Source organism: Microtus oregoni, unplaced genomic scaffold, assembly GCF_018167655.1.
Source record: "Microtus oregoni isolate MIOR12 unplaced genomic scaffold, Mior012 000040F_ref0000088, whole genome shotgun sequence".
NCBI lineage: Eukaryota > Metazoa > Chordata > Mammalia > Rodentia > Cricetidae > Microtus > Microtus oregoni.
In genome coordinates, this window is record NW_024543207.1 from 11,793,975 (window position 1) to 11,816,929 (window position 22,955).

At 40.8% G+C, this 22,955-nt stretch overlaps 1 protein-coding gene across 1 annotated transcript in view; it reads left to right on the top strand.

The window, feature by feature from the left end:
* Window positions 1-22,733, top strand: part of Marchf11 (membrane associated ring-CH-type finger 11) — a 91,924-nt gene extending 69,191 nt beyond the window's left edge. Inside the window, exons 3-4 of the mRNA XM_041632207.1 lie at window positions 4,053-4,245; window positions 22,111-22,733. Of these exons, the coding sequence (XP_041488141.1) occupies window positions 4,053-4,245; window positions 22,111-22,433 (516 nt within the window). The 3' untranslated portion in view covers window positions 22,434-22,733. The remainder of the gene's footprint in view (window positions 1-4,052; window positions 4,246-22,110) is intronic.
* Window positions 22,734-22,955: the final 222 nt, after the last annotated feature.

Below are 22,955 nucleotides of genomic sequence, written 5' to 3' on the forward strand. Positions count from 1 at the left end.
CAGTGAGGTTTATCACAATAACGATGCCACTGCTGGCATCAATTTTTATGTCTTAATTATTTTCCCTGCTCTTGTAATAAAATATCCTGTCAAAAGCAACTTAAGGGTGAAAAGGTTTATTCTGACACACACCATGCAGACACGTGAGGTAGCTGTTCACATGGCTTCTGCAGTTAAGAATCAGAGAATGACAAATTACTGTACTCAGCTAGGTTTTTCCCTTTCTATGCGGTCAAAGACCCAAGAGCAGGGAATTGGTGACTCTCCCACCATAGTTAACCTAATCAATGTAATCCCTCACAGACATGACCAAAGACTAACCTAATCAATATAATCCTTCAGTCAGGTCCAGAGGCTTCTCCTAAGTGATTATCAATCCTGTCAAGTTAGTAATCAATATTAAGTATCTTGTCATTTCTGCCCACATTTACTTCTCTTTAAAGCGATGATTGCTGCTCTCACAGAGTTGCTATGGTAATTCAGTGAATTAATGCAAGATGACAGCCACATGTTGTCCTAGATGAATGGAAGTTATTATTACTAAGTTGTCTCTAGGATATTAAGTGAGGGTAAACATCCAACAGAGGACCTTCTTGGTTCCAATTCTTAAAGAAATAGTAGTTTGTTGTATAGATACAAATAGTTTTTAAGACTGTAAATCAAGTCTTATGGACTAAAAATAAAATAACATTAAGTATGGGAAACCGTACTTAATTTAGGGACTGGTGTATGTATCATCTTTCTACACATCAATGGCATGAGGTCAGTAAAAATCACGAGAGAGAGAGAGAGGAGAGAGAGAGAGAGAGGATGGGAGGAAGAGAGGGAGAGGAGAGAGGGACAAAGGGAGCATATGAGGAAAACATTTTTTTGAGACAAGGTCTCATTATGGAGTCCTAGTTATTCCAGAAGTTACTCAGCATACTAGGTTGGCTCAGTTTTATGGCAGTTTCCCTCCTTCTCTGAGTTCTGAGATTTCAGGCATGCACTACTATGGTATCTCCAGAGGAGACAGTTATGTTTCACCATTGAAAATTAGCTCAAGTTTCAAATGTTTCCCAAACTGAAGTTTAGTCTTTAGATACCATGAGGTGGAAAGACAGGCCCCAAGATGGTCATCATCATCTACTTTTTTATTGTTGTCTCATGGTCTCTGAGCGGAAACTATGGATGCTCTCCTACTTCTGAGAGCAACGATGAATTCCTGAATTCCCTACCAGAGAATCTAGATCTATTATTCCTATGGGAGAAATGAGACAACTCTCTCCCCTTTTGTAGTTAGCTCTAGAAATAGAAGGGAGTTGTCAAGGGAGAGCAAAGAAACTACCAAGATGATGTTCCTATGTCGAAAGAAGCCCCTGTACGCATGACCACATTCCAGAACTCTGCCTTTGACAGTGTTTTTCCTCACTAGCTGTTCAGTAAAGTGATGTGACATTAAGCGCTCATCAGCACATGAGGAACATAAATGTACTGGAAAGTTTGTTTGTGTTGTTAATGGAGAAAGTTGAGTTATTCACAGAGTGATACCAGAAAATTACAGAGGATTCCTTATAGACTATATATGGTTTATCCTTCTTTAAATTTGAAAAATCCGAGGAAACAGTAAATTTCTGTTATAACAGCACATAATTGACCCTCCCAGTGCAGTGTGATCAATTTGCATCCCCGTGGTTGCTCTCATGAGCCTACACATGTTCCTTCAACCTACAGGCATTCACACAGTAAGCCACCTTAAATTTGGCCTCAACCAGACAAGCGTGAAGCATCCGTATTTCTTGCTCCTGGAAGTGTCCCTTTCTCATTTGGCTTCTCTGCCAGTGAGGGGCATATCTCCTAGGTTAGAAGTTTGACCTGCAGACAAGGTCTAACCAAAGCTGAGTAGAATGACTTACCTGACACTGAACTCTTCAACTTAAAAATTCCACTCTCCCGTTACACAGATTATTGGAAAAAGAACAATATAGACCAGTGTAAAAGAACATACTCGCAGAATCCTATTCAAGCATTTTTGATTATCCAGGAGTCCTGTGAGTAAGTCCTTTCTCCTTGGTATATGAACCTCCAGATGAAAATCAAGTACACACACAGATACACAGACACACATACATACACACACACACATAGACACATCACCACCACCAGACACACGCACACACACACACACACACACACACACACACACACATCACCAGCACCACCACCAGACACACTTCCACCACCATTACCAGACACACATACACCCCACCACCACCACCACCACCATTGCTCTGTGAACTTAAAAGTATGAGTTACTTTAGAGCCAATTGTGGTGGTCAAGAGTCTGTGTAGCAAGAGAAGTGTGACGTCAGTGCTATGACAGAGGACTTGTCTGACAAGCAAACCCCCCCAAATGTATGCTTTGTTTTATGTTGTGTTTGTGTTTACCCGAAGGGATGGGTTCAGGGGAAGATCCTGCATGTAGATGTGGCTGCCTCCATTTAGGGTGCATGGCAGCTTTCTGTGCTGCTTCCTGTGCTGCTGTACTTAAGGCAAATTTTAACATAAACCCATGGTAAACAAGAACCAGTTACACTGCCTCTTTCCAGGTGACAACAAGCTTGAGATGCTTTGCCATTAAATCCCTAGCAGGTGGGATTAATGTGTTTCTAATTACATCAGGAAGCTAAGGGAAGAAGCAAAAATGCACTTGAAACGCAACCCCATTAGCTTATAAAGAGGAAATAATACACAATAGTTTATGATTTTCATATGTGTTAGTTATAAATAAAAGCCCACACTAAAATGAAGAATACGTTTATCACAGTGAACAATTATTCATTCTGTCTTCTGTTACGTAAATGACTATAGAGTACTATTTTAAATGTATGCTGATATTTAACCCATAATAACAGAGAATTCGGTAATATATATGTAAATAGTGGATGTTAAGTTCCAATTTAAAATATTACAAGTGGATTATTTGGTTATCTGCTGATGAGGTACCTGTGAAAAGGGGAGGAGGGAAAGAGAGAATGCAGAGGGAAATTACAAGTGAGGTTGATTTGCTGTTAGAGACATGTACATGCAGACTTAAGGTAAGTATGAGTTTTAAGAAAACTCAGATTTATTTAATGGACATATTAGGTTGAGCTCCTTTGGGAAAGGTTCTTTAATGAGCCCAAAGTGACAAGAGCAGGCCTTTCCTCCACAGACTGAGTAGATTCTTACGCGTTTTATTGATTATGGGTCAAGCATTTTTTTTGTCTTGTGTGTTTCTCAAGCATATAAAAGTGAGAACGTGATTAATTGATCTTCTCAATCTAATAGGACCACTGAAGGATATTGTCAGCCCCTGTAATTCCTCTCAAATGCTGATGCTTAGGCTCTACTCAGTCACTCCTCATTGAATACTGTGTGCTGCTTTGCTTCCAAGTGTTTCTAAGATCTGCCATTGGTATACAAATTCTAAATCTTGATAAGAATGCTCCATGGCTTACCTACTGCTAGTAAGAGCAATTATGTCTGAGGACATGAGCTACCCCATTAACAGATAAGAGCAGATTTTGACTCCTGTATTATTACTTTCTGTTACTTTCAATTATGATTTTCACTGATGATCACATATAGTTTGCTATTTTTACATTCTTCTACAAGAACAAGAAAGAATTGTTTTCCGTTCTTTAAAACCAAATCTGCGAAGGAGCAAACAGCGTGAAACAGAGCAATCCTCATTGTGTGTTGTCAGAAGGTATTTATTTTCATGTGGGTATGTGATTTCCAGGTACCAAGTCTTCTTGAACCATTCACACTCAGTGTTATTATCTGGACTAAAACCACATTACACTTTGAGAATGGCAAATTAATGACAAGAATGGAGTCAAAGGCAATTCATTAATCATTTCTGCTCGTCTATTTTTTCTATCCTGGATATGATGGAGAAATTCATTTGGGGGACGATCAAATTGGAAGGGGTCTGGCGTTATGTCGAGCAACACTAAGAATGTGACTTTGTAAATTTTGTCTGAGTCTGCACGGCGCCTCTCTCTTACATGCCTCTGTTTCTCTTCTAGTGGCAGAGCATTTCTATAACACTGGTTGAGAAAGTTCAGATGATTGCTGTAATCCTAGGATCCCTGTTCTTAATAGCGAGTGTGACTTGGCTCCTCTGGTCAGCCTTCAGCCCCTATGCAGTGTGGCAGAGGAAGGACATCCTTTTTCAAATCTGCTATGGAATGTATGGTTTTATGGATCTAGTGTGCATAGGTAAGACCACGGTGTTCAATGTTCACAACCTGTCCGTAACGCCTCTCTTTCAGCACCTGCACTTTTGCCAGCGCGTCTAATATACGCAGAATGTTGCCGTATAAATTATCTTGACTTCTGGTTAAATGTTTGGGGCAGCAAGAGGAGGTTGCCACAATTTGGCTGCTTCCAGGGTAGTTTGAAAAGAAAAAAAAAGCAGGTTAGTGTTCACTGAATGTGGCATATTTTGCAACTAAACAGAAGATGGAGTGGCTGACGAAATTAATAGGTGGGGGACAGGGAGTAATGTTAGAATTGCCACCTGTTTCCAGGGAGCAAGAACAAACCGGTGCCCTTTCCAAAGCTGAGGAAGAATGCCCAGTGCCAATGGCAATATTGTGGGTTTGTAAAGATGACTGCCCTAAAAATCCTGCTTCATAACTAGTGCTCAGATTCCTTTGGGAACATAAATGGCCCCTCAGAAAGTTGAGGGCATGGGGAAATTTTCCTTGTTAATTTTTTTTTCTCATTGTACTTAATGAATTCAGTGTCTGAGAAGAGGGAACGCTTCTTCCTTTCCCTAAGTGTAGCTCAGTCAGACTTCACTGGAAGGTTAGGCTATGGTTCACCATACCACTCACCAAAAGTTGATTTAGGCAACGTTGTGTGGTGTGTGTGTGTGCGAGGTGTCCTTGCAGGCACTGTGATGGTGACAGCTGGTGGGGAATGCCATGCGGCTGTCTGGAGAAAGACATTCAGGAGAATTTGCCAGCTTTGAGTTGGTTCACAGCCTCCTGGGTCATAAAAAGAACCAAATGGAAAGGTAGCCATGATGGAAAGCAACAGTTTGCACCAAATATGGTCTCCAGACCACTGGGAAGAGTGGCATCCTGTCACTGATTATAAATGCTGATCACCAGGCCCACCCCAGAACTACTGAACCAGAAAGCGGACAGTGGAGCTGGCCTCTGAGTTGTCCACATTTTCTGCAGTGGTGAGGATCCTGGGGAGTCAAAGGTCCTCGGGAAATGATGCCTGGGTGATCAGATGACTTGGTTTCCAATCCTGGCCTTTACTCGAGGCTCTTTCTTTCCACCCACAAAATGGAACAACAATTTCCACCATGTAAATCTAAATGAAGGCAGCAGCAACTGTGAAAGAACCCATGGTTAGTAGGCAGTGGCAGATGGGATATGTAAGCACTAGTCAGAAACACCAAAGTTACACTCAGCCACTTGAATTAATGTCTGTACTTATGAGAGTCTAAAGTTAACAAGGAATTTTCATACCCTCTGTTGTTTTATAAAAGGAAGCTTATACACGCTTAAAATGTAACCATTCCTGCTTTCCTTCCTTCCTTTCTTCCCTTGTCACTAATACAAGACTAACGAGAAAGGAAATGATGAAAGTTAAATCTCAAAGGAGAAATGAAGGAGGCAAATGTTGTGAGGATAGTAATCTAAGCACAGGCTTCCTGGATAATTAGTCTGATCACACACAGGAGTGCACTCTACAGCGCTAATGCCCAAGCAAGTGCTTGAGAATTCCAAATCTCTTCAAATTTAATCTCTAGGGCATTGCTCTAAATAAAGAGGAGTAATGAAACCCTTCAGCACACCAAATCCCTCCAGCAGCTCAGAGAATGTGTTAATTCCTTCAATGTCTGTTATAAAATGTGGCATGCTTTTGATATCACAGGGGAAGCGCTTCCTTAGCCCGGAAGAAGGGATTTTGGAAGTTTTCACCATAAATAATGGATAAATTCAGGAGGGGACAGATTTATTTACTCCTTAATATGAACATTGTTTGTCCATCAATAGCTTCAGTTTTGTGTTTTTGTGAACCAACTAGAACAAATTTAAGAAAGAAAGTTAAACACAACAAACACACACTTTGATCATTAAGCTCAGAAGTTAGCCTGTGCGGGGAAGTCTAGCTGCCTTTCCTAACTCCTTGAAAAACCAAGAAGGACCTGAAGTAGGAAATCATTTCTATGAGTTTCAGGGTGTGCAGTCATTGCTAAGTTATTACGTATTACTGTCGGCATTTTAATTAAGACTATTAGAACTGCCTTAAAGAACACAGGCATGTGAACCAGTGATCTTCAGGAAATATGTGCTATATTTGGGATCCTCTTTTAAAAATTGAATATTCTTTCGTCTTCTAAAAGTCAAATTCCTGAGAAAGAAAAATAGTTGCCATATTTTCTAGGGACATTTTAGAAAGTGAATTTTATCTGTGTTATAAATATTGAAAACACATTCTGTTGTCTTTTGGCTCATCAGACCCCAGCTCTCATCATTCACTGATCTATTTGCAGCATTGGAAAAACTTTAAATAATTCAGATGGAATGTTATTTCATTTGGCAACCTCATTAATTAGTTTATTTTAGAAGTATGAAAATGTTAGGTTTTTTGCCCTAAGAAACTGAGGAAGTTAGATAGTAAAGGATGCATTAGCCAGATGGATTATGTCCAGTATTAGCCCCAACCAACATTACAAATTAATTTGAATGTTTTTTCATTAAAGGTGCACACTAACAACAATCATATAGATTACACCTTAAAACTACTTCCTAGAAGACAAGTCCATGCTATGCCTGGTAAGAACCTTTCCAAAGAAGACAGAACCACAGCTTTGAACAGAGGCCAGCACAAACTCACACAGACAATACCTCTGTAGGACATTGTAGCCAAACAGGCTCCCTGTTTGACCTTGAACTGGTGTCTCCCTTGGTAACTATCCTTGAGCATAGTTGATTTTAATCCCTGTGGTCAAAGACTGTTATTTCAAAGTATTTTATCTACTTCCCTTCATTTTTCTTTAAGAAGTTTTGCCAGCCTCCATTTCTCAGAACACATGTCTAAGCTGTATCAATATTCCCATTACTGTTACAAAGCCTAATTCTTTGGAGACTTTCTTTCCTTGTTTGTTACTTAGTTTGGCAGAAAGCATAGGTGTGTAAACATGTAACTGAAAAAACGGGATGTGAACGGGATGTGATATCATAGGCAGGTAAATAGTCATTCAGTGGTGCAGGGAGTGATCTCTGCTTTGGAACTGCATGGAGAGGAAGTGATAGATAAGCAAGATAATGCTGATGCCTGGTGAAAGCAGAAATGCCCCCTTCCCACCACTGGAAGGACTTCTATGAGGTTTTCAAACTTGCTCATTTTCAAAGAAGAAAAACAGTTTGAATGTTCTTATAGAGAATAATTCAGGGGATGCCTTGCTCAGCCTAGATATAGCGGGGAGGGCCTTGGCCCTGCCTCAGAGTGATATATCAGACTTTGTTGACTCCCCATGGGAAGCCTTACCCTCTCTGGGGGAGTGGATGGGAGTATGGTGGGAGGAAGATGGGCGGATCAGGACAAGGGGAGGGAAAGGGGAAAAAATGAAGAAAAAAGAGAAAAAAGATAACCCAGAAAAATACACAGATGATTACTATAGGATAGAAATTAAAGTGCAGTTATTTTATGAGATGTGTAAGGAATTGAATCATTAAACACAAATTTAAAGATTGTTTTCTGAGCCTGTTTTCTGGGTCTAGGAATAAATTCAGGGCATTGTGCTTGGTAGAGAAGTCCTCTACAACAGAGATAAATTCCCAAACCCCAGAAGACATCCTTAATTGAGGGCATTTGATTACTTATTTCCTGATACATTGTATTGGTTTGTCATATATTTTTATTAGTAACATTCACTTTTCTTCTCCCTTAAGATTTAGCATCTTTCTTTTATTAGTGTTTTAAATTATCCCAAGGGTCAAATTTGAAATGTTGACATCATGTCTGCCAGGTAGAAATTTTTCCATAGATATAAAAGTGGTCCATATCTGTGCTGTTGAGTACCATAAATAGAGTTATGATTGACTGTTTAGGATGTAAATTGTGAGAAGATTAGATTCTAAGTCAAGATTTGTTTAAATTAATTTAAGTAGACGAATGCGGCTAATGAAAACCATTAGAGGACAGAATGGCCACTGTGTAAGTTGAAATTTTGTAAGTAAAGTGCAAACAAGTTTCACTCTGCTCAAATACATGGGTTGAAGTTCTTAACAATAAAGGGACTTAGTTCTGAGAGAGGAGTAAGGTGACAAGGGATTCAGAAAGACTAAGAGAAGAGTATGAAAGGAAGAGAGGGTCGATGCCAAAAGAGAGACCAAGAGCCACAAGCTGGAGACATGCTTGACAGATGTCCTTTTTCTGGTACCCTTTTCTGAACCTTGAAGAGAGATTTCTGAAGTTTATACATGAACTACAATTTCAGCCTACCTTTTATGTACAACCCACGTCTGTTTCCAACAAGTGAAATATGAAAAGGTATTTGGAGATCTCCTGCAAACATTTAGTGGGTGCCATTCAGGTCCTCGTCATTCGCAGGACAGCCTGAGTTTCTGAGATGAATAGTCAGAGATCATAACGTGGGAAGAAGTATAAACTAACATAGACTTTTGCTGGCTTTTCCATGAAAGATTTGCACCCTGAACCAGGAGAAGTTAGAAACCCCAGAATGGAAGAGCCAGTGTGGGGAGAGGGCCAGGACATTGGCCAGAGGATTCACCTTGCCCCTTGATGGGGGACAGAAGGTCACACACCCATTGATTGTGTGATTCAGAGGCTATATTGTGAGAGGAAGGTATTAATGACTAATTTGGGCATTCTAGGAGTGAAAGAACATGAAGTCAGTCTATTAACTGGCATCTAAAATGAAGGTATTTCCCAAGCCATCCCGGTTTCAGGAGGAGTGAGAATGTGCACACTGTAGAAGCAACAGACTAAAGCTCTGTTAGGGGTATTCCCACAGCTTCCTGTGAAAAGGAAGCCCTGTGTCATTGCATAAGCATCCCTGATGAGGGAACTATAATTAAATCATTATGACCCTTTTATCTAAGAAAATAAGCAAGACCACCATGGGTCATACCAGTGGGCAGCTGGTCTTTCCTACAGCAATGCACGAGACAGAGAAAGTTTCCTGTGTGTCATTTCCACGTTTCCTCTCCAAGGTGAAGCTGAGCATGGGTGATAGAGATGGCACCGACCGACTCTCACATGCTGTGATTTCCCCAATACACTTAGATGCTCTGGGGCCAGCTGCTTCTGCTGCATTGACTGTCAGTTTCTGTGTGGAATCCATTGCCTGAAAATAGTTGAAGAAAACAGCCTTGCTCTCTCACTTGGTTTACCGGCTAAACTACTCATCTGTTACTTTTATTTCCCCATTAATTTCTGAATTTAAAGCACAGGATCACAGAACGGAGGGCTATTGACATACTCAGGCACCTTTGGACACACACTTGGATGTACCCACCAGGAAGCAACACACTCTCTCAGGGCTCTTTTGCAACAGTGACTTTGTCTCCATCCTAACTGCAACTGATCCCGTATAAAATACTGACATGAGTTTGATATGACGATCCACACTGTGCTGCTTTTGGATGCTTCCAAGTCTACGAATTCTAAAAAGTAAACTGGGATGTGCTAGAATGGCAACCAGATCAAAATATTTTCTTCTTGCCGTACCAAGTGCAATCAACACTGAAACATATGCTTCTTAGGCAGGAGGCTCATTTTACCCCAAATAAACTTTTATTCGCCTAGATTTTCAATCAAAACAGTTATTTAAATTCCAACAATTCCTATAATTGTGGTGGTAGCCCTATTGAAATGCACTTTTCATAGGTGACTATCTGACTGAAGTTTCTCGGGCTCACAAGCTTCTCTGAGTCACAGTCACCAATGCACACACATTTCACTGTAGAGTATAACAACGATAAATGAAAGTCAGTGTTTGGTTGGCTGGATTAGAGATATACTTTATATATCATAAAAGAGTAATTTTAACGAGTCAATATAATGCTTTTATTTGGCTTTTAAATTTAGATTGCCATTCATTGTACAGGTGGTTTTGTTTCACTTTGTGAATTTTTTCCAGGTAGAAAGCTAAAAATAGGGAGAGTGAGATGGTTCAGTGTGTAAATGTGCTTGTGACGCAAGCCTGATGACCTGATGACTCTGACCCCCAGTAAGATGCCAGATATTGAACTATGTCAGTAGGTTCCAGTAAAGCCACTGTTCCTGTGGGAAATGGAAATGAAGACAGGAAAGCAGCCATGTAGCTCATGATCACTAGCCTGCACACCCAGAGATACCCGGTCTCAAAACCATTGTGGACAGGGACAGTGGAGATGGCTCAGTGGCTACAAACACTTCCTACTCTTGCAGAGAACCTAGGTTTGGTTCCTAGTGCCTACAGAGCAGATCACTGCCATTTGCAGCACCAGTTCCAAGGAGTCTGAGGTCCTTCTCTGCCAGTATGTGTGTGCTGCGCATGGTGCATGCAGGCAAAAACAATCAGGTGTGTGCTGCACAGAAGTGCATGCAGGCAAAGACATTCATGTATGTGCTGCACATACGTGCATGCAGTTAAAGACATTCATGTGTGTGCTGCACATACGTGCATGCAGGCAAAGACATTCATACCCATAGAAAGTAAATCAATAAAAAAATGTGTAAAGGCTAGGACTGAAAATTATCCTCTGACTTTACACCATTGTGGTGGCACATAAGTATGTGTTCACATACATTGTACACACACACACACACACACACACACACACACAGAGGAAGGGAGGAAGGAAGGCAGAGCACTAAATAATCATGTGGTTTGATATATTAATAGAAAAATTTAAAAGTACAGTTTTCTAACTCTTGGTATTATGTGAATAAGGATGAATAATTCTGGCAAGAAGAAATTTCAATATAACCATAAATATGTTCCCTCCTCGGTGGTGCCCTCATAATGACCAAAAGTTTCCACTCAAAATGAGGCCGAGGGTCATCTCCATTGCTTTCACTAAATATGAAGCAATTGGCGTAAGAAAACATAATGAAGAAACAGATCTCCTGGTATGGAAACAAAAAGAAAGAAAAATAAAAGTTAAAAAAAGTAAGAAAAGACTTAATTCTTATTTTCTGGTGCCTTTTGAAATGACAGTATTTTAAAGTGTTTTGTGGGAAAAATGGATCTACAGAGGAGACAGAAGTGTTAAAAAATAAACTATCAACCAGGTGATGGTGGTGCTGGGCTTCCTTCGTCACATGATTCACAAGACACGTGATGGAGGAGCTTAAACACCAGTAGGCACAATAACCACAGCAGTTGATTAGCTTGTATTTCCTTTCTTGAATGTTTATATCACTGCAATTTTAAACTCTAGAAAATTCCTTTTTTTTTCTAGAACTGTATTTGATCAGGTACCCACCTCCTTCAGTATTACAAATTGGCTACTTAAGAGACCTTCATCCTTCTGCTTCTATATGAAGGACAGAACATTCTTCTGTTCTTGGCCTGAACCCTCTGGGGTTTCCCCGTTGAATGCACCTCATAGGCTGTGTGGTTCACTGCACTGTCTGAGTCTTTGCCATGTTTGACCACAGCTACTACAGCTACTACAGAAAGCACACTGTGCTAGCACACTAGAAATCATTCCTTAGTTGTAGTAGAATTTATATACATAAACATATCATTATTCCTTGACTTCAGAATAGGCTAACATGCTTCAGACCCTAGGTAATGCTACTGTTTCATTCAGAAAGTCTCTGATACATCAGTCAACCACGTCTACCCTAATCACCAGCCCCAGCCTCTAATACTGCAGAATGTGACCGCAGTTTGAGTGCATGCTGGGGGAAGAGGCAGAGTGGCCCTGGGATGTTTGAAATGGTTAAAGAAAAACAGACTTTTACACTTCATAAGCTTTGAGAAGTGGGTCATTATCTCTTTCCCTGGAGGTATAAATTATAGGGTTTCCTATGTCTTAATCATAGTGATGTTTACCAATTTCTAAAAGGATTATTATCTCGGTTGGCTGTTAGTGATACTGTTGCGTTTTGAACCTCGGGGATTAAAACAGAAAGGAACTCATCTTTGACCCAAGCTTTCTGGGCTGTGTTGGAATGGTCTCAATACTAATTAACCCTATAGGTCTCCCCTGAGGAAGAGAACAGAAAAACCCAAGAAAGCCATTATCGTAATGACCTTGTAAAGACCTAGTTCTTCTGAAGAAATATTAACCAAATTAACCAAATAGCAGATCAAGTGTGCTATTATTTCTTGACTTCCATCTCATACATGGGAAATCAAGACACTCTCAGCTGTGTCTCTCCACTGTGGAGCCAAAAGGGTGTCAGTTGCCTGTTGAGACGCATGCCGCTTGCATCATGTATTTATAGTGTGCTTCTCCCGAAGTGCAAGGCAAAGAAGCAGAAAGTGGTCAGCACACCTTGTCTGTTTTTTGACTTTGAGAATAATTTGACGTATTTTTTTGCATTTTACGGTACATATAAATTATAATGAACTGAAACTTTTAATGCTCATAACATTACATTGAGACAAAGCCTCATCCATGTATATGTGTGCTATCAATAGGAAGTTGCAACAGGGACCAGAGGGTTTGCACAGCCTGAAACATTCACTATCTGGGGCTGGAGAGTTGAATCGGTGGTTAAGAGTACTAACTGCTCTTTCAAGAGGACCTCGGTTCAATTCCCAGCATCCACATGACAGCTCACAGCTGTCTGTAATTCCACTTCCAGGGGACCCGGCACCCTTCCACAGACATGCATGCAGGCAAAACCAACAATGTACATTAAATAAATAAATAAAAATTCCCTATCTGGCCCCTTTGCATTTGCTAAGCAGGGATGTTAACATGCCCACCACTTTGTCTACTTGCTACCGAGAGACATTCACAGGAAGGAAAGATTGGCTGTAACCTGGAAAGTGCCAGGAGAGAAATTTCTGAGAACTGGCAAGAGGAGGGGTAGATAATAAAGGGTCAGTAAAACCCACATGGGGAAAAAGTCTTGAGCTGAATTTCGCAGAAGAGCAGATACTTAGAAAGGACCAGAGAGGGGGCAATTACTGGGACTAACATAACTATAAACATACATATAGTATTGCATAGCTTCCTTCCTTCCTTCCTTCCTTCCTTCCTTTCTTCCTTTTTTGTTTTTCTTAAAGATTGGGTTTCACTACACAGCCCTAGCTGGACTGAAGCATGATATATAAATCAGACTGACTTCTGGACCGCAGTTCAAAAGACCTTAAGAAATCCTTTTCTGTGCGGTTACACATCCTGATACTGAAGAAATATTGTTGATAACCATAGGTGTTGAGGACAGTCATGTAGGAGAGGGCGATTCTGCATTTCTTAGTCCCGGTAGGGAACCACCAGAATGAAGAGAGATGAATCAGATGTCAGTGATCGGTGTGGTACCAGCTGGGAGGCATTCAGCTGGGGATACAGGGAGAGCCCCCTCTGCTGGGACCCACTGACCTACTGTCAGTTCCTGAAGGACAGGACATCAATACAGGGTTAAAGGAGAGAAAAATAATGGATTCCTCTTGAACATTTATTTTTGTCAGACTTTCTGGGGAATCCTAGGGAATGTGGCCAGCAAGCGGCTGGAATTAACCGTCTGCAGCTCAAGATAGAAGTTGAAGCTAGAGATTTATATGTGGTCTCTGAGACAAGTGTCTACACAGGAAATGATCTGGGCAGGATGAGAAGAAGCTTGAGGAATACAGGGAGATAGAAAGGGCAGAGGAGCATGGCCAGAGTTGGAAAGGTGGCCCAATCAAAAATCATTCCAGGTAGGGAGGGCAGGGCCGGTTTGGCAGTATGGGGGAGCATAGGTAAAACCTAAAGGGATGTGGGCTTGAGAAAGATGTTGCTTACTGGATTGCACATTTTAATGGTAGGGTTAGCTATACACAATTGGTAAGGAGAGATGTTTGTTCAAAGTCAGAAGAGAGAATGAAGCTCCAGAGATGGGGAGGAACAGCTTGACATCTCCAAGAGTGCAGAGACCCGAGAGCAGCTTCCAGGGGGCAAGAGTGCCATGCCCAGTAACAGCTGGACCATTCCCCTGAGTGAAGCGGGAGGGTGAGCACAGCTGGAGAGAATGCCACTGATGGAGTCAGCCTCTACTCTTTGTAAGATGGGTGGAGATGGCACAATATGGGAAGAAGAGTCTCGGGAGAGTAATAAACGTGGTGGCTGGCTGTTGAGCACGATGGGGGATTAGCCGATCCCAGGAATAGGAAGAACCGCTGGGAGTGATCTCACATTCTCCCAACGCCAGAGATTACTAGCCCTGCAAGATACAGCCAGACAGTACATTTTATCCCAGGAAGCAGCACTTCAGAGGGATAAAGTGCAGTATCTGGGATAAGGTGGGATTTGGGTGATAGAGTTTCTGGGACAGAGTAGCCATGCATCTGACCTTAGGAAAAATGGGCATCAAGGTGAAGAGAGTGGGTAGGGCAGAGAACTGGGAAGTGGAGTCGGAGCTTGGAGATGACGTTGCTTTCAGGAGGCAGGCTATGTCCAGAAGGGGATTTTGCATCTGAGTCTATAGAACCCGCATTTCCACAGATCCTGCAGGCATAGGAAGCAGACCTTCTGTGATTGTAGACATTTGTGGAGTGGGTCTAAGTACACATCTCTTGTAATTATGTTCTCTATGTGAGGGTAAAGAGGCATTCTGTGACCTGGGTACTTTCTAGACTAGGCTTTGTGTGCCTGGGAAATGGGTGAGACTAGGAAGTAGCAGTTTGGATCTTAGAGAAACTTGGGTGTGTTCCATGGCCCTGTGAGATGACGAGGTCATGAAAGATAAATCAGCTTAGAAAGAGAAAGAAGAAATTAGATCACATGACAATGAGGCCAAACTTGCAAGACGACCCATTCAGAAGGACAAAGAAAAGTCGACTCTCTAATTCCCCAAACCCTGCGACTGTCCCTCTCATCTGATGCCTAGACCTTTGGGCACTTCCTGGCTTTGAACTAATTTGAGATACATTTCTCACTCAAGGGACCATTCCTCCACAGATGACTGGGACCCTGGAGGCTGAAAGGAGAGAAACACTGCTTTGAGTCATCAGTAGCTAAGGGGAGTGGCCCAGAAGTCGAAGCTTTGTGTGTTTTCACAGCTACTTACAAGTAAATAGACAAGATCTTTTTAAATGTATCCTAGGAGATTTCTGAATTACTAGGATAATTCAGAGTTACTAGGACCCATGCACCAGCCCAAGCCCTTCACCTCAGTGTTCATGTTTGACCTGCACGGAAGACTGTGAGGCTGCCCTTGTTGTCATTCTCGTCTTAGGGTTGAGAAATCTGAGTACAGACAGCCATGACCATGGCTGCACAGACCAGAAACAAGATCTAAGATTGGCATTCTCCTGCTCCAGTGATTATGTAGAAAGTCTAATAATAGTTATGTGACAGTGAATTAAATTGCCTATTTGACTAAAAAACCCTCCTTCAGTGCTAAACTGGAATAATTTATAAAGCTTATCATCTATATAATAATGGGAACTGTGTCTATATAATAATGGAAGAATATGAAAATATGGCATAAAGAGTAAGTTTTATGATTGGAGGGGCTGATTTTAGATAAAAAATATTTTTTTCCTAAAATTCTATATATATGTATATATATACATATATATATATATCTTTATTCATTCACTTATTTATAATTAACCACATAAAAGTATAGAAGTATTAGTAAAGGGAGTATAAAACATGATAACCTGTCCCATAAACCCTTTCTTTGTTTCCATTGTTTTTCTTAATAAAAATTATCCATATGAAGAGTCTCATCTGGCCTGGAGAGATGGCTCAGTGGGTAAAGTTGTTTGTAATGTCAGCCTGCTGGGTTGAGTTTCATATCTGGAACTCATAAAAGGTGGAAAGAAAGAACACACTCTATGAAGTTGCCATCTGATCTCTATACACATGCCATGCCACCTACATATATATACACACCAATCACACACACACACACACACACACACACACACACACACACTCCTCCCTCAGCTTGAAGTTCCCCATTTAACTAGGTTACAGAACAATTATTGAGGAAACTAAAGTTCGAGAATTTTTATTTGTAACTAAAAATTTCATTATCTTCAAATAAGGTGTCTTGCTTGGTTCATAGAATAAAAGAGGAGTCAAACATTATTGTAATGTTTAGCTGGCCCCATATGTTTGGAAATTTTTCCCATTTCTTTTATATTCTATGGGAAATACTAAAAAAAATGTCAACAGAAGCAAAGAAGCCTATTATGATTCAAAAAGATAAATACACTTTTAACTACTCAGTTATATCTTTCAGTTTAGGTGTTCTAACATATTCTTCTCACCCCTCAAAACCAACCCAGCAGTACATGTATCATCCTAGTTTTGAAGGTTTATTAATCGTGTTTAGTGAGTTTTCAGTAGGAGTTTGTTAGTTGGGTAAGAAATGGGAACCCGGTGTGTTTGTTGAACTTTCACTAGGAAAAGGCCTCATCTAAGCCTTGGGTGCTATTTCATCTTCTTCTTGAGTAGTATAATCTCCCTTTTTGCCACTGACCACTCGGTGGTCAGGAATGCCTGGCTTTAACTCCTGAGGTCTTTGGCTCTGAGGTCTGAAGTTGTACATTACAACTTCACATTTAACCTTCAGGCCCTCGAATGACCCACGTCACATCCATCTCTAGATCTCAGAACCCTTTTCTCCTCCCCAACAAGTGAAACAAGAGTGCTGTGTCACTCTGAAGTAAAGTGACCACGGATCAACCAGGCTGTCTTTAGTCCTTAGCCCCCACGCTACAGGGTATTTCTGCTTTGTTACCAGATATTTCATTATCATTGATAAATAACACTAATGTTTCCTTCAGCTGGTTAAACTAATTCTGATCTGTGCTCCTAATTATACATCATGGCTACTTTTGTTATCTACCAACACATTAGGCCTGTCTCTTTACTTCACTGAGGAAAGCCTTAGCCACAGATCCTTTCCAACGATTACTGGTTAAATTGTAGAAGACATAAGTATTATTCTGCTGAGGATTACCTTAATGTCCTCTTGTTTGCCATGCCCTGGATTTATAACCTGCAGCATTTTATTATAGCTTTGGAGAAACATTCTATGACTATACCAGTGATAGGTTTGTGCTCCAAGGTTACTAACTGAATGATCAAGAAAGTCTCTCACTACTAAGTAATCAGAACAGTAAAAATATGACCAATTGATGAATTGACATGCAGAAAGTTTGAGATGAAGAAATGGCTTGCTTTCTGTTTTCTTTCTTTTTTCTCAGTAACTTAAACTTTAGTCCTGGCCCAGTCATTTTGTAAGCATCTGGGTTCATAGTTGTTTGATTCAGCCAAGTATTTGGTGACCAGGCTGACAAGAGTGGAGAAGAAGGACACAGTTTGCGGGGCTAAAACTCCCTGTAACTTTTTTTTGCCACTAATGATCTTTCTCTTCATCCTTGTTTTCCCCTGAAGGCAAAGCTGTTGTCATAAAATAGGGCCATGACCCCTTAGGCTTTTTTTAAATCCAGTTTTGAATCACATATTTAAATCCATCTGCCAGTGTTTTAAAATATTACTTTAATGTTTCGAAGAACTCTAACAATTAATCACAACCAACCAAAATACAAGGCAAAAGCCCTCACACTGAAGCTGGACAAGGTAACACTACAGAAGGAAGCGAGTTGCAAGAGTAGGCAAAGACACACCCACGCCCACAGTTAAAAATTCCACAAAAACATGAAGCTTACAGTCACAACGTGCCTGCAGAGGACAGGTGCAGACCCCTGCAGGGCCTGATCTTGTCACGTAAAGCATTTGACCACACACACTTGCATGCAAATGTACATGCGTACACCTACATGTACTGGGGTAGTGACATCTTGGCAAGGGACGAAGGAAAATTTAAACTAGAAATTTTAGCAGATCTCAACAAAAATTATCCTTTGGCCAGATCTCTGCCACACTTACCAGCCTTGCCAAGGGCCTTTGGATGGAGGAGAGCAAGACTTCCAGAGGGCTGCGCAGCCTGGGGGAACCGAGATGAGAATAATTTACCCAATCACTGGACAAAGTCTTCACAGTTTGTGACATTGTCTTTTAAAAAGACTCTATGACCTTTTCCCCTATGAAGTAGAGGGGGTTGGACAGGGCCATAGCTGTTTGAAGTTTGTTGTTAGGGCTATGGAATATCCCTTGAAGACATGTGTTCGGCTTTTATTTGGTTGTTGTTGTTTTGAGATAGGGTTTCCCTGTATGTTTTTTTAGAGCCTGTCCTGGAACTAGCTCTTGTAGACCAGACCAGGCTGGCCTCGAAGTCAGAGATCCCCTGCTTCTGTCTCCTGAGTGCTGGGATTGAAGGCGTGCGCCGCCGCCACCACCACCTAACTCTACTGAAGTTTTAATTCCTAGTGCTCTCTGTAGAGTGACGTTCTGAGGATGTGATTGGATTTGTGGGCTCCTACCTACTTAATTAATTAATCTGCTATTAATCCATGACTTGATGATCCTAGTGGAAGGTGGGAGAAACCAGGAGTAGCACCATGCGGCCTGGTGTTAGTCCAAGCCCCTCCCTGGGCCACCATGTGTGCAAAGCTCCACTTATTTAGACTTAAAAGTGAAGAAACTCCTGAATCTGAGAACCAGATAACCATCCTCTTGATTAAATCATTTCCCTCAGGGATTTTGTCATAGGATAGAAAGCATCCTATCAATATTAAATGTCACTAAAGCACAGGGGTGCTGATGATAGCAACAAGTTATGTAACGTCTCTCAAATTGCAACCTCTAGTATTTGATTTACTTAAGTTTTAAATGAAGACGACGATAGATTTTCTATAATATTGAAGTCAGATTATACGATATAATGAAATACTAGGGGATGGATGGTTGAAACAGCAAACATTTATTTGTTGTGGTTCTGGAAGTCAGATAATTCAGGGTGCTGGCATACTTTATACCTCATAGAGGCATTAGGACCAACATCTCCTTGTTATAACTTCACATTGCCTTGCTTGCCAGAGGGTTTGTAGTTAATGTCCAATATAATTTATATTTGATTAGAAAGCTTGAAAGTCTCTCCCTCCGCAATCCTTTCCTCTTTCTGTTGTGTGTTGGGTACTGAACCCAGGGCAGTGCAACATACCTAGGCAAGTGCTCTACCACTGAGACACACCCCTGGCCCAACTCTCTGTTCGTTTCAATTCTTCAGGTGCGCATATAGATAGAGACAAACATGGCTTGTGTCTGTGTGAGAACATGTGTGCACACGGGCAGACATGTGGCCTTGTGAATACATGGTCCTTGATTATCTCCTTCACCTCTTAGGCTCTGTGTCCTTGACAATTGAGGCTAACATACTACTTTGAAATTTGGGATTGATTTTACTTAAATAAATTTTTTATGTCAATGAAGTCAAAACCTATCTAAGCTTAACAAAAGTGCCCCTTGAATATCAGTAATATTTTCAATTAAATGTATTGGCAAGAAAAAAGACTACATGCCCGCCACACTCTTCAACTCTCATGCTCTGTTGGCATCTATGATATGAAATATAACACATATCCTAAATTAGTCAATATCTATATTTTATAGGAATTATCATTGTTTTTCTCTGCAAGGTTAAGGGCTAAAGTGAAATATGAATTCAAGCCTCTTATTATGTAGCCTGAAATTCCTTTGACCTGTGGGAAAGTACCATTGATAGAGTGCTTCAATGTTGATTTTTCAGCGCAATGAGCTAGATTTGCATGAATCCTAACCCTTAGTTTAAGATCCTGGTAGTCATGTCTTCCCATAGGCACCAGCTCAAATAGCACTTGCCACGGCTTCAGAGACTTTGAAGAGGAGACAAGAGGTTCCTTGTAGGCAGCATGGGGTTCATTCTGTTTAGGGGAATTTAAGTTTTAGAAGGCAAAGGGCAGCTCTGAATGCTTATGAGGACTAAAACAAGATCTAGACATGATTCATGACTGATATAATTTATAAGTAACCTATGGAGGTGGACAGAAAAAAAAGGACTGTGTCTTCTGAGAACTTTGAAGGGATTCTCTTTAAACACCACTCAGAAGGTACTTCAGGGGAGAGGAGAACTTATTCCTGCACTTTGGAGTGGTTTTTATATTCAAGGAAGGGATTCTAAAATATATTCCTAGAAAGTGACTCTATCTATGTTCGTGTAAATGGTCAAACTTCTAGCCCTTCAAAGAGAGTGAGTGGAAAAGGAATAAAATGTCAGAAAAACAAGTGTTTTCTATGATAAAGCCATCTTGCAACCCTCATCACCACCGCACACACTCTGAATGTACTATACCTTGGACTGTAATTGCTTTTTGATTAGTGTGAACAAGGTCTCACATCCATAGACTCACTATTGATTTTGTAATTCAGAGTAATTTCTTACATTTATGTACTTACCATCTAAGAGGAAACCCAAGTCCTTCAGTATTGAGGAATTGCAATTTATCTGCAAACTCTCCCGCTCAATGCAAAACTTGGGTGTTTCAATTGCATTTTAAAAAAGAAAGAGAAAGTCAGGCAGACTAACTCACTGGCTGTGATTAATTCTGGAAGCTAATAATAGAAGCACCAATTAAAACATAGTCATCTTGACTTGTAATTCCAGCTGTTCCCTGTAAATAACTGGTTGGTTGGGTCAACTTCTGTTGTTCGTTTAGGCAAAGGAGTTTCATCATTGATTATCCTCACGATGGACAGAACATGTTTTTCCTGCTATTTCCTTGAAGATGTGCTTATGTACCAGGTCACACACATTTTTAGTGGGCCTGTAAATGTCCCGGCGAGCTGTTAAGTCACATATATAAGAAACTTTTCTTCTGCTAAGGGGGCAATGTGAACGAATAAAAGTCTGACTTCTTTTTTCAAGGTCTAGATATGTTCATCACCTGCTTGGCATTGTTTTCACTGATAAATGTATGGAAGGGATGGAGAGAGGAAGGAAGAGAAAAGAGAAGGTCAAAAGGAAGAAAGAAGGAAGGGGGAGGGAGAGGGGGAAAGAGGGGGAAAGAGAGGAAGGGGCCGGCAATTTTCTCCAGACAAGCATATGCTCAACCCCCACTTGCTGAGTGTCTGGTAAATCAGAGCTCTTTTAATCCCTCATTCTTTCAAACTTAAAGTCCCTCGGCTGATTTGTGCCCTTTTCTGTTACTTCAACTCCAACCATTTCCTTCTGTGAAGATTCCTTTTTCTTCCTTTTCCTTCTGTAGTCTATTTATGACTTTGACTTCTCTGCTCTTCAAGGTTAAGGTAGCAAATCTTTGTTTCCCTGAAGGTTTCAATAAATGTTCGAATACTTATAAATTATCTATTATCTGGGAAATTTGAATAACTCAGGTGCAGAAGTACTCAGAATGACAGTTGATAATCTGTGTCCTTATTTCTTTACGTGAAGTATAATTCAAAGGACTTTTATAAGCTCCCCTAGTCTCAATTTTTCATATTTTTATACATTGATCACATATATCTACTAAGAAAAAAAGTTCAGTGCTCTTCACTTCAATCATGCTGTAAGAAGGGTCCATTTCCTCCCACTGTGATTTTGACATTTTTATTATGGTTTCAAGACATCCATGGTTGTGTCATCTGTCGCTTTAAGAGCAGGGAAATGGTAGTGACCCTAATATCTACCTCTTAGATGGTCCATTCAGTCCCAGTTAATAACGTGCTGAATGATTCATAGTTGGCACAATGTCAAGTTTAAAAAATGAACCCAATGATCAAAAACAATGTGATCCTTCTCTGTGTACTCTGAGCTAGGATGTTGGAAAACATTTATATTAATGACAGTTAAACTCACCACATGTTACTGAGTTATCTCTGAATAATGAGCACCTCTACCTATCATGGAGTAGTTTGCTTGTAGCTACCCCATTCCTAAGAATGCTGTGTTCTCTGATATAATGGGGAACAGATAAGTCTATTTTTTAATTCCTTTACTCAAGATAATGCTTCCAACTTTTGTCAATAGTTATTTTCTTTTCTTGAATTTTAGGCCTCATTGTCCATGAAGGAGCTGCAGTTTACAGAGTATTCAAGCGATGGCGAGCTGTCAACTTGCATTGGGATGTATTAAATTATGACAAAGCCACAGACATTGAAGAGAGCAGCCGAGGAGACTCTGCCACAAGTAGGACTTTGTGGTTACCATTGTCAGCCCTGAGGAACAGGAACTTGGTCCACCCCACGCAGCTAACCTCACCACGGTTTCAGTGTGGCTATGTCCTATTACATCTATTCAATCGGATGCGGGCCCATGAAGATGGGTCAGAAGACAATGGCTCTGGGGAGGTGGTAATGAGAGTGACATCCGTGTGACAGATACATGCAGCAGCAGGGAGTGGAACCTGCTCATTTCGGAATGTAATTGCAATGAATGGCAAAACCATAGCACTTCTAATTGTACATCCATGGACTTTTTAAAATCTATGCTTTTTATATGAACATTTGAATTGCAAATACATTTTTCTGAGAAAAAAGGAGGCTCCTTGTTTGCTTTGTGACTTAACACATCTTTTTAAAGTTAGCTCTCAATTTTGAATGTAGTATGATTTTCTTTAGACCCGTTTGTAGGTACTGGTGTAGTAGCTACACACTGTTAGCAGGATGGAGGTAAAAAATGAGCAACTACAGTCCTGCACCACGCATGGCAGTTCCAGGTGAGCTAAGAGATGCAGCAGTCTGGAGGGGTGGGGGTGTGGAAGAGTTGTCCTTGGGGCATCAGGAGAGGTTGTCCCTGGGATACCATGGAACCTGGCTCCTCAAGCCTGAGCGGTCATTTGAAAATCAGAAGAGGAGGTGCAGAGAACACTTTAGGAAGAAGGGGACATGCTGCACAAG